The sequence below is a fragment of the Chrysemys picta genome, chromosome 2 (assembly GCF_011386835.1).
Source record: "Chrysemys picta bellii isolate R12L10 chromosome 2, ASM1138683v2, whole genome shotgun sequence".
In the NCBI taxonomy this organism is placed as follows: Eukaryota; Metazoa; Chordata; order Testudines; family Emydidae; genus Chrysemys; species Chrysemys picta.
This window is the reverse complement of record NC_088792.1, coordinates 230,542,638-230,555,728: the sequence shown is the minus strand read 5'-3', so window position 1 is coordinate 230,555,728 and position 13,091 is coordinate 230,542,638. Positions and strand designations below refer to the sequence as shown.

At 37.1% G+C, this 13,091-nt stretch overlaps 1 protein-coding gene across 2 annotated transcripts in view; it reads left to right on the top strand.

Moving 5' to 3' along the window:
• MYBL1 (MYB proto-oncogene like 1) overlaps positions 1–9,312 on the top strand; it is a 39,080-nt gene extending 29,768 nt beyond the window's left edge. For both annotated transcript variants that reach the window (XM_065585670.1, XM_005288080.5), the window contains 4 exons: positions 3,287–3,403; positions 3,502–3,606; positions 5,168–5,347; positions 6,575–9,312. In XM_065585670.1, the coding sequence (XP_065441742.1) occupies positions 3,287–3,403; positions 3,502–3,606; positions 5,168–5,347; positions 6,575–6,703 (531 nt within the window). In that variant the 3' untranslated portion in view covers positions 6,704–9,312. The remainder of the gene's footprint in view (positions 1–3,286; positions 3,404–3,501; positions 3,607–5,167; positions 5,348–6,574) is intronic.
• The last annotated feature ends 3,779 nt before the right edge of the window (positions 9,313–13,091 follow it).

Below are 13,091 nucleotides of genomic sequence, written 5' to 3'. Positions count from 1 at the left end.
CCAGAGGGTATGACAATGGAGACTTTCTGAGCTGGTGCAGATGAAAGTGTGGGTGACTCTCACTTTTTGACACTTAAAAACCAAGTTAGTCCTGGTGTAAACTGGTGCAATTTCTAGTCAGTGGTAATTCAGCCCCTTCACACCGAGACTGAATTTGGTCCTTAAGGTTCTGCTCTCTGACCCAAGCATAGTCTATCACTGCACTGTGGTGCTCTCGATTTAATATTTAGAAGTGGAGTATCTTTCATCCTTAGTTATACGTTCTTAAAATAAAATCTGGAATATTCTGAGAAAAGGGAGCTTTCATGAAATGTACAACTGAGTCACACATCTTTATGTAAAATGTCCGTGTGTTTGTTTGATTCTTCTGGCTTTTGTGGGTAACTTCTCTTTGCCATTGTGACCATATTATAGCTTTACACCTATGCATTTTCAAACTAAGTCTGCTCATTTTTGCTTTGCCTCTTCTTGCTGAATTGCTTGCTGGTGCACAAGAATATTTTGAATTTAGTTGATTTTAGGGCTGTCAATTAATTGCAGTTAACTCACATGATTAACTCAAAAAAATTAATCGCAGTTTTAATCATACTGTTAAACAATAGAATACCAATTGAAATTTATTAAATATTTTGGACATTTTTCTACATTTTCAAATATATTGATTTCAATTACAACACATAATACAAAGTGTACAGTACTCACTTTGTAATAAAAATATAAATATTTGCACTGTAAAAATGATAAAATAAATAGTATTTTTCAATTCACCTAATACAAGTACCATAGTGCAATCTCTTTATCCTGAAAGCACAAATTACAAAGGTAGATTTTTTTTTTTTTTGTTACGTAACTGCACTCAAAACTAAAACAATTTAAAAACTTTCGAGCCTACAAGTCCACTCAATCCTACTTCTTGTTTAGCCAATCGCTAAGAGGAACAAGTTTGTTTACATTTACGGGAGATAATACTGCCCAATTCTTTCTTACAGTGTCACCTGAAAGTGAGAACAGAAGTTCACATGGCACTTTTGTAGCCGGCATTACAAGGTATTTATGTGCCAGATATGCTAAACATTCGTATGCCCCATTCATGCTTCGGCCACCGTTCCAGAGGACATGCTTCCATGTGGATGACACTCGTTTAAAAAAAATGCGTTAATTACATTTGTGACTGAACTCCTTGGAGGAGAATTGTATGTCTCCAGCTCTATTTTACTCGCATTCTGCCATATATTTCATGTTATAGTAGTCTCTGATGATGACTCAGCTCATTGTTCATTTTAAGAACACTTGCTGCAGGTTTCACACAAGGTGCCAATGTGAGATGTCAAAAGATAGCTACTGCACTCGACCCAAGGTTTAAGAATCTGAAGTGTCTTCCAAAATCTGAGAGGGATGAAGTGTGGAGCTTGCTTCCAGAAATCTTAAAAGAGCAGCACTTCGATGCGGAAACCACAGAATCCAAACTATCAAAAAAGAAAATCAACCTTCTGCTGGTGGCGTCTGACTCAGATGGTGAAAATGAACATGCGTTGGTCCGCACTGCTTTGGATTGTTATCGACCCATCATCAGCATGGACACATGTCCTCTGGAACGGTGGTTGAAGCATGAAGGGACATACAAATGTTTAGCATATCTGGCATGTAAATATCTTGAAATGCCAGCTACAGCAGTGCTATGTGAATCCCTGTTCTCACTTTCAGGTGACATTGTAAACAAGAAGTGGGCAGCATTATCTCCTGCAAATGCAAACAAACTTGTTTGTCTGAGCGATTGGCTGAACGAGAAGTAGGACTGAGTGGACTTACAGGCGCTAATATTTTACATTGTTTTATTTTTTGAATGCAGTTATTTTTTTGTACATAACTCTACATTTGTAAGTTCAACTTTCATGATAGAGATTGCACTACAGTACTTGTATTAGGTGAATTGAAAAATACTTTTACAGTGCAAATATTTATAATAAAAATAAATATAAAGTGAGCACTGCACACTTTATATTCTATGTTGTAATTGAAATCAATATATTTGAAAATGTGGAAAAATCCAAAATATTTATATAATTAGTATCTATTGTTTTAACAGCATGATTAATCATGATTAATTGTGATTAATCATGTGATTAAAAACTTAATTTGTTTAATTGCTTGGCAGCCCTAGTTGATTTACATTTTGTGAAATCTGACCCCTTTCCTTTCCAATCCATTATATTTTGGCTGCTCCTTTGTTCCCACAAATACTAAAGGCTGTTCAGATTCAGCCATCGGGATCGGCACCACCCTTGCTACCCTTACTCTAGATTCTAACCTCTGCTCCTCACAATGCAAATAGTAGCTCTGCACTCCTGCTTTTATCCACTACTATGTTGGCTTTTAAAGCCAAAGTTTTGGGCTTAGTGGAATCCTCTCCCCCTGCTGGTACATAAAGGGACCATCTGTATGTGAAATTATACACTGTATTTTATAGTTTAGTGCCTTATGCAAAGATATATTATTGGTGTAAATACAAATTTCTTCCCAACAAGGATTACATTTTTGTAGTGCATAAACCATAGTGCTATTTGTAGGGGATGCTTCATCCCCTGTGTGTGGGGGGGGAGGGGGGTTGAATTTGGAAGTATAAAATAAAGCTGGGCACTTTAATCCAATAATGTACATGTTCAGTTTGAAATGTCTCCTACAAAAAGTAGCACAATGGTTTGTACTTCCAAACAATGTGATTCTTATGGGAGAAAATTATCATTCATAGTTCCATTGGCTAATAAACACAAACTGGTATGTAGTTTAGGTAAACTTTCTTTCTTTAGGGTTAAAATATGTTTATATACACCTCTACCTCGATATAATGCTGTCCTCGGGAGCCAAAAAAATCTTACCGCGTTATAGGTGAAACCGCGTTCTATTGAACTTGCTTTGATCCACCAGAGTGCGCAGCTCCCCCTCCCCCCGGAGCACTGCTTTACCACATTCTATCCGATTTCGTGTTATATCGGGTCGCGTTATATTGAGGTAGCGGTGTACCTAATGAGAAAATAAGCTGGCTAAAAATAACTTGGAATAATACAGCATTGTTAAAATCTGTTCAGTCTTGAAATGCTAAACTGTAGTTATCAAATGCAGTAATTTTTATTCCTTAATATGTTGGTGGATTTTACTGAGGCTTTCTACCTCCCATGGAGTAGATGATACCTCCTTGTTATAATAACCAAAATGAATGTAAAATGTGGTGAAAACCAGCAACTGATACATTTTCTCTGGCTTCCCTCCCCACTCCTATTTAAATTAGTCACAACCACTTGCCTTCTTGGAAGAAGATATTAGAGAGGTTTTAAAAGAGGAAACTGGAACAGACATATTCCTTAAGGAGGAAGATGACTCTGTCTATAAAAGCTGCAAGCAAGAGGTGATGGTGCAGTATGTTACTTTATAATAGTGGTAGCAAAAAATGGCAACTCTTAAATTGCAATCTTAAATTTTTTCTTTATAAAATGTTGATCACAGCACACTTCTGCCAAGAAAGTCAGAAAATCATTGGTCTTGGATTCTTGGGAAAAAGAAGAACTTGGTGCCCGACTCTTCACAGAAGATAATGTTTTGGATGTACAGGTTGGTATACTAATAAATAGTAGAACTGGTAGAAATTTTGATGAAAAAGGGAAGAAATATTTCCCCATTTTTTTTTATCAGCGCTAGTAAATAGTCACCTTGGGGTCTAACTATTGACCAGTAAGAGTAAACCTGTAGCAATTTAAAAAGTAGTTGTCTCCAGTACCTGCTTGGCCTCCATGCTATGGTGTGTGGGATTATGGGTTTTGGCAATGTATGGATTGTATTGCAACTGTTGAACTTTTGCTTGTTGGATCACTGGATTCTTGGATGACATTAATGGCAGTGGGACAAGGGAAATTTTGCCTTTTTAGTCAGTTTTAAGGAAGGATGGTGATGAGCAGCCCTGTTCCATCCTTGGGAAGAAGGCTGTTGGCTGTAGTACTGTCATTATAGGATGGGCAACCTTTGAAATGAAGGGGAAAAATGAGGAATTACAATATCTTAGTAAGTACGTGGAGGATCCGCTGTGGAGGAAAGATGCAAAGATTCCTGGCAATTCAACACTGCTTACAAAAAAAAAATACTTTTTTTTTGTGAATTTCCTACACAGTGGTTTTCTTTTATTTCTGTTTGATGGTTCTGTAAAAATTTGCATACCAAAATTGTGGCCAGTGGTGCATGGCAATGATGAAACTGGCTTGTTGAATGTATTGCTTTTGAATAAAATTTGGGAGAATATATTAAACCAGTTTTTGAAACAATCAGTCCAGTGTCTCCCTCAGTATCTGTAAACAAAAAAACACACTCAAAGAACTGGTGATCAGTATTAAACATGTGTTTTAATAGCAGGCTTCTAGTATAACTTTGTCTTAGTGTGGACAGAGATTTATTTTTTATAACTGTTTCTAAAACCATGCCAAGCTATCAGGTTTTATATAACTTATTTTTAAGAAAATATAATTGAAGCTGTAGTATGAATGTATAACATAAGGGAGAAGAAAAACTGGTCCACCCTGGACAAGGATTTAGTATCAGAACAATGCCAGCAACAACTGTGTTTAAATTCAGTTGTTACCAATATATTTTGGATCCCAGTATAGTCTAGTACAGTGGTTCTCAACCAGGGGTTCAGGGCCCTCTGGGGGCCATGAGCAGGTTTCAGGGGGTCCACCAAGCATGGCTGGCATTAGACTCGCCAAGGCCCAGGGCACAAAGCCAAAATTCTGCCACGCAGGACTGCAGCCCAGATCCCTGAGTCCCACCACCCAGGGCTGAAGCCAAAGCCTGAGCAACTTAGCTTCGTGGGGCCCTCTATGGTGTGGGGTCCTGGACAATTGCCCTCCTTGCTACCCCCAATATTGGCCCTGGCTTTTATATGCAGAAAAACAGTTGTTGTGGCACAGTTGGACTAGGAAAAGAAAAAGGTTGATAACCCCTGGTCTAGTACTTTATACTGAATTGACACTAGTTTTCTCAGAAATGTTTACTCATTGATTCCAGCTGCTACGTAGTTGCTTTATTTTCCTATTTTGTTTTTTTTTAATTAACAGTTAAAGGTTGTTTTACTTAATACTAACTTTTATTCCTCTTCCCCATTCCTCTGTCTTTTTGCCATTAGTCAGAAAATATCTATACTACATCTTTACTAATGATACCGTTGCTGGAAATACATGACAACAGATGTAATCTGACATTGGAGAAACAGGCTACAACTTCAACAAACAAAACAAATGCAGTAATTAAAAAGAAACTGAATTCTTGCACTTCAAAAAATGTCAAAATGGAAAAGTCTCTTCAGGTCTGGATTCAAGATACTTTTTTGTTAATTTCATTACCTATTTTAACTGTTAAATAGTCTCTAATAATTTTTTAGTTTGTACCTTAGTTTTTTGATAACTGATAAGAATCTTGGCCAATATTTTTGCCACCATTATTTAGTTTGGGTCTGTTTCTATGATTCCTGTTGTTCAAGCTAGTAATTCGGTGAAGAAAACTTACTCCATGTCTGAACTCTGGACAATTTTTAAATAAACTCTTTTTATTCAAACTACTTAAATTCTGAAATTTGACTTATCAGTCTGTTTTAGGATCGATGAAACACTTGGTAATGTTAAATGGCTAAGATTTCTCTGAAAAGTGTTTCTGTGCAGTCACAAATTTTTTTTGGGCCAGATTCTAGTTCGTGGTTACATGGCAGTAAAGGACATTTAATTCCTCACTGCTACTTATGCTAGCTCTATAATGGTCCACCACAAGTCAGGCCTGATCCAGAGACATTCTACAGATTTGCTTCCCATGCTTGAATTTCAGTGCTCAGGTTTTCTGCGGGGTGGGCTAGTGGATAAATGATTCCTCCTCCTCCCCATATTGGTAGCCCCAATGTCCTCCACCATATCCCATTCATTCCAAAATGTCTGTTTGATTTCTTCCCCCCCCCCCCCCCCGCTTCACAGCTGCCAAACCCTCCTTTCTGTGTTTATATAAAAAAAAGTACCTTACCTCCTTTCCAGCCACCACACCCTTCCCAGCTGCCAAAGCTACTTTCTGCATTTCCTCTGAATGGCGATTACTGTGCATTGTCAATACTGCATTCTGCTGCCCTTTGGAACTTCAAAGTAAAATAAACGGGAAAACATTCTAAAAGCGGGGTTTTATTGAATTTGCTATTACAGCATCAATTATTACAATGAATATTTCAATTCAAGAAAGCCCCTCTCTTGCTACTTCTGTTGCCTTAGAACTTTCAACCTGGCTCAGAGGCACTGCTGGTGTGCTGAAAAAGCAGTAATCTTTGTCACAGAATTTATGTACCAAGTATTGCTGAATACATGGGCCCTGACAATAAAATGTGATATTACTTGAATTTTGATTACATAAACTGTTGTGAAATTTAGTGTGGAAACAGCTTTTAAAAGAAAATCTGAATTAGGATTGTATTTAAATGCTGAAGTATTCAGATACAGCTGTTTAAAAAATAAAATTTCCTTTTAACTGTTTTTTTTTTTTTTAATATATCTCTATATAGTCAAATTGTGAGTGGGAAGCAGTTGTTTATGGAAAAACAGAAGATCAGCTTATCATGACCGAACAAGCAAGAAGATATCTGAGCACATATACAGCTTCCAGCAGCACTTCAAGAGCTCTAATTCTGTGAGGATCACTGCAACTGACAAACCCATCCCTTCCCCTTACAATTAACACTACACTGAAGGAGATTCCAGTTAAATATATGTGAATGAAGTCTCTGGGTGGGTTTTTTTTTGTTTTTTTTTTGAGACAACCTTGTAAAGGAAAACTTCTCTTTTTAATTGACAAAACAAACATACGAAGCTTTGCCTTTTCAATTAAGGATAGCACAAAAAATCCTGCAATTAACTTTTTTAATATATTTTTTTTAAAAAAAATCTAAAGCAGGGTGTAAAGAATAGTCCAAAATATTGGAGTAAATGTCGACATACACTCTTTTTTTTTTTTTAAGCCCAGTTTTTCACATTTATTCTTCACAACATACATTGCTACTCTCCAGTTAATGCCTTTTGAATGTAGGGTAGGTTTACAGGTACTTCTGATTTCTAAATAAGCAACATACATAGCTGTATGAAAATGCTTTTGCTTAAGTGCTCAGTTGCTTATGTAGCAATTTTTTTCTACCATATAAAGAAACACAATGGAAAGGAGTCTAAAGGAAGGATAGAAAGTTGCACTACTAGTTTTTGGTATGCTGCAAAAACAATAAAATTAACTACAGTGTTAAATATATTTATTTGAGAATGGTACTAGAAATAAGATAGTAGGCAAATGGGATGAATTAAGTTTTTCATTAGTGTAAAACATCAGTATTTTCTTCATAAATCTCAGAAACTGAGACCATTGTTGAATGTATTGTACAGTATGTAGGAGCAGGGAAACTTTTGTAAATTGGAAAGGAGTCTGTTTTTATAATTTATTTTCATTTTAAAGCTTAAATGTAGATATTTATGTGTATGTAGGTTGTCTAGAAGCCAACGTTGTTTCCTGTTGTAACAGCTAAAGTGGTAAAGGACAAATTTTAACCTTGAAGTATGGAATAGCTGCATCATTACAGGCTGTGAAGCATATAAATCTATACTATATGTTACATCTACCTAAGGATTGCACTATATACCCTTTAAATCATGTTGGTCAGCAAAGTAGTTATAAACTATCCCTTTATTATAATACAAGTATTCCAATAACTTGTTTTTAATTTTATATATATATATATAAGAGCAAGCCTGAGGTCCTTTATGTGACCCTATTATTGAGTCCTATTCATGAATTAAAAATTAATGCATTTTACTACATTTAAAAAAAAAACTTGGCACCTTGGTTTTTAAAACAGTCTTATCTGCACTTAGAAGTTTGACCATTGTATATTTACTATACTAAATATTTGAAGAGAGAAGAGAATGTTTTTATTTATGAAAATCTTTGTCCTTATTTAAACCTCTACAGGTTACAACAGTTGCTTCAGTTGCCTATTTTAGGTATTTGCACTTATTTTGTCTTTTTTGAAGGAATGTTTTGGTTTGCTTTTGTTGTAGAGATTTTATCTAGTTAATTTCTTGCAGATTATAATTGTGTGCTATCAACAATACTGACAAGTAAATAGAATTGTACACTGTAGCTTTAGCTATTTATAATTCAGACACTCTTCCTCTCCACTCCTGGGTGTGCTGCTATAGATAATAGCAGAATCGGCTTGCTGCTATGAGAGATGGAAAGAGCGCGCATCATATGCACTGTATGTAAAATTTCCCAAAAAAAAAAAAAAATGATGGCAGGTTCTCCAGTTATCTTAATGAGATCAACCATTACTATGCAGGATGTAGCAAAATTCATACCACAGAATTTATACCACATAATACCAAGACCTTTAGAAAATGGTTTTTGTTACTTAATTTTAACACTTGGTATGTGGTATGTGAAAAGCACTCTGTGTGGTTATTAAAATACTTTTAAAAACAGCTCATGGGTTCCAGTATTTTTAAAGGAACATTTAAATATTGAATGTTTGAATGCCTAGATTCTGTAGTAGGCTTAAAAAGTTTCAGCAATCAGATTAAAAGGAAGACAAATTCTTGTAGAAAAGAGATCTGAAAATCGCAGCTGTGCCAGAATTATTCCCCATTCATGTCAAATGGGAGGAGCCAGTTAGAACCCCTTGGCAGTGGTGGTTTTGGTGTATTTATTGCTAGCAGTAGATTTCACAAGGAGAATCCAATTTGTGGCACAAAATGAATTAATGAAGGTGATTAAGTTGCATAACATGTGGAGAGATTCTTGTAAGCCTTTCATGCCAGGAACTGGATTTATTTTCCCCTGAATGATGTCTTAGAAATGGTTGCACCAAAGACACCAGTGCCAAGGTTAGACATAGTTATGATAAGTAGTATTTATTTGAGTTGGTATTGGTTGAATCATCTAGTTAACTGCTTCTTTGCTGCGTTAGTGAGAAGGTTTTAATCTTTGACGTCAGGCATCTTTTTATCACCTTTTGAATGTTGTGTGCATTTGCATTTCTTTCAGTTTATAAGTAGACTATACATGCAGCAGCCAAACGTGCATGAAAACTGACTACATATATAATTCATTTTGTTTTAAGGTTTTGATATAATATACAACAAATGCCTTGATTAAGTTTAGTTTTTTGGTTGTAGTACAAACTTTGTTTCATGTAAGAGAATCTTGCATATAATGCAGACCCTATTAACAGCAGAAATAAAGCATCTATGTACAAGGTTACTGGAAAAGCTTCTTGTTTTTTATGAGAAATAAGAGTAGTTTGTGTGGTTTATTTATTGTAAATGTTCTAGTTACACATTTTGTGAGAGTCTAATAATATTTAGGTATGCATCCAAAGGGAGTGAAATGCTGCAATAATTCCACAGTTATCAGTATGGAGTAGGGAAAACATATCTGTGGGATCATCTTTTTGGTATAGATTTGTGATAGTGACTCAAGTAGAGGTTGTAATGTGGTTTCCATTACCTTGATTTTTAGCTTCTCTCTTAATATTCAGAAGAATGCTCATTTTGGTATTGCATTCCCTACTTTTTTTAGTTACATGAATGATTAATTTCTGAGGGAGGCTGCGTGCGGCAGGGTTTTTTAAATTAACGTGAAGGGTGATTTACTGAATAAAATTTGTGGAACAAATAAGAGTTGATGAAACTGACGAACTTCACTGGCAGATTGGAAAATCTGCAAGAGAACTATCTAGTTTAGGACTCAAAGAATAAAAGCTTCACTGATGCAACCTGTAATTGTCCTTTTTAAAAAAAAAAAAAAATTGCAGTGCATGATGCTTGCAACTTTTAACACTTGGAACCGGTGTGAGGTCACTGGCTCTATGGATACTGTAATCTTTGCTTATTGGATCTTCTCATGCAAGTGTCTGAGATTTCAGTTTATGGCAGTCTCATTATTGGTCTTAGACACACAGTTCCTCAAGTCACGCCCTGTTAAAAGGGAAAATAATACTTTTGGTCTTTTCATATACCCCAGCCAAACCTTCCTGGATCTCAGTAAGAGCAATGTGACCTCATCCTGTGTCTCGGCTACAAGCTTAGGATGCTTGGCAGCTTTTTCTGTTGTCCTCCTTCTCCACGTTACTTTTGCTTTTTTCAGTAGGTGGCTTCTAGAAAATCAGCTATTCTGCATACAGGGTTTTTTGATTGGTCAGCTGTGACTATAGCTCCTCTTACTCTTCCTGTCTTGGCCTTAGTGGGGAGGGATGGAAAGCAGTGGGAACAGCAACCATTAGCAGCATAGAACAGACAGGTGTAGTTTTTTACAATTTATTCTAATTCATAGATTCTCAACCTAGGAGTCATGACCACTCTCACCCTCTCTTTATGGCTAGACTGTAAAGGCTCCTAACATCTTTCACTTAATATGGGATGGAAAAGGTTGAGAACTACTATGCTAAGTTATTATAATTCTACTTATTGTACTTCAATTCCTCTTTTTCTTCCGTGAGTGCACTGCTGTATAAGAAGTGGAATTTGACCCCGTGTTTGACGCATTTAAACATTTGCAAGGATTTGTTCTCTTGGTATGTCCATAATCTCAGCAATGCCAATTAACTATATGGATATATATTGTTATCAAAAACATTTGAGAAACTCAGTGTCACGGCTAAATACAAGATGGAACAGATTGTTTAGCATAAGTAGTGTAAACACATGTCAAGGGACCATTCAAGGTGAAGTAGCCCATCAACACCCCTCCAGTTAATAAGGAGGAAAAGGGGGGGACAGAACATGCAGCTGGGGGCGTGTGGGGGGTCGTCAGTGGGTTATAACAAAGAATAAAAGATTCACTGATGCAACCTGTAATTCCCATTTTAAAAAAAAATGCAGTTCATGAAACTTGCAACTTTTAACAGTTGGAACTTGTGTGAGGTCACGGTCTGTATGGATACTGTAACGTTTGCTATTGGATCTTTTGCAAGTGTCTGAGGAGATTACACTACCCCCTCTTCCCCCCCCCCCAATGACTGGAGGGTTGTTAACAGACCACTTCACCTTGAATCATCCCTTGAAATATGTCTTAACTACTTATGCTAAACAATCTATTCCATCTTGTATTTATCTGTGACAGTCTGAGTACATTTCCCAGACCTGAAGAAGAAGAGCTCTGTGTAAGTTCAAAAGCTTCTCTCTCTCACCAACAGAAGTTGGTCCAATATTACCTCATCCATCTTGTAGGGCCCAGGATATTAGAGAGACATGGCTTCAACACTGCATATACAGGTGTAGCTTATCCCTATGCAGGAAAGGAAATAAACCATACTGGTATAACTGCATCTGCATTTGGGGTTGTATCTGTATGACTACTTCAGTTAAAAAAACCCCACATCCTTAGCTAAAGTAATTATACCAGTACAAAATCCGTGTGGAGCCAGGCTCTGAAAACTTGAAAAATGTCAAATGTCTAATGCTTCCAATACTTAAGCTTTCCTTGGAGGCTTCAGAACTAAGCTCTTCTCTGAGTGATGTCCCTTTGGGTGCTCCACTCTAGGTGTCTGGGTGCCCCTGTGCTCGTAATTGGAGATTTTTGGTAGCAGTGCCTGGTTGGATCGCACATGCATGGTCCCTGTCTCGCGCCATTTCAGGCAGTTAATTAGCGCAGTACGATCAACTCCCCCCTCCGTTTCTTCCTTACCGCCCTTGGCTATGAGTTGAAGCATTCAGCAGTGCCTCAGAGCTTAGTTAGCATAGTATACCCTAGTTAGTTCTAGTTTTGTTATAGATAGTTAACTCCTTTCGTTTCAGGAGTGCCCGAACACCTAGAGTGGAGTAATGACAGGGACACACATCTCAAAGAACCTATATTACTGCACAAGGTGAGTAACTTTCTCTTGCTGTGGAAGTAGGAATGGCAGTTCAGCGGATAGCACTTCTTTCATTCCAGTGTTGACTATTGCTGACCATGCCATAATTTAGATGAACAGATCTTGAATATTTGTTGTGATTAAGGCCTCTGATAGAACTTTTCTCAAATGGGAATATTAAAGTTGGTATGTTTCAGTTCTGCTGACCTAAAATTTTCCCCATAATTTCATTTAGAGGATTCTCCATGGTTTATAAAGCTGCTACGGTTCGTGCCAGCAGTGTTTGCATTTCTTCTATGGGGAAAAGGATTCTTTGTAGTTTCAAAGTGCTTGAGATGGGACGAAAGAAAGCCGACCACCACAACCAACTAGTACACAAAAGGGGCTTTATATTGCTCCTAGGTGGTCTCAGTTGATTGAAATCAAATGGCCTGGATGATTTTCCCCCCAGGGTCAGCAATATGCACCATGCACACTCAGCATAGCATGCAATAACCACATTTGCAACCTTTCTGTCTTGACATCTGTTGTTTCAACCTGCTATCAGAAGTTACACTAAAGCCTGGTCTACACTACAGGGTTAGGTTGACGTAAGCTGCCTTGCATCGACCTAGCTGTGGAAGTGTCTTCATTTAAATTTGGCTTGGGCAAATGTAAGTGCCTCTCAATGCCGATTTAGTAACATCATCTCCCTGAGCGGCATAGAGTAACGGTCAATGTAATTGGGTCGATGCAGTATCACTGTAGACAGAGCATTGCTTATGTCAACTGTTACTGGCTTCCAGGAGCCATTCCACAATATCCACACTGACAGTACAATTGATATAAGCACTTCTGGTGAGGATGTGTACTGCTGACCGAAGGAGCCAAGTGTGCATGCACACAAGCGATTTAATAACTGCAGCAGCTGTATGCTGACATAAGTTAGGTCGAGGTAATTTTGTAGTGTGGACATGGCCTATGAAATTAACCACTCTTGTGTTCTAAGGCCAGCAATTTCAGCTTGATCATATTACTAGAAATAACAATATACCCTTCTCCAGTGCTGTTGTGAGATGTACTTAAATTCTTGACAATCTTTTAAGAATAAATGTGGAAAAGTATTTTAAAGATATTATACATAAAGTTGGTACTCATCCATACTGTAAGTGCTGTGGTTCCCTATTGAAACTACATTGAGTCAGAT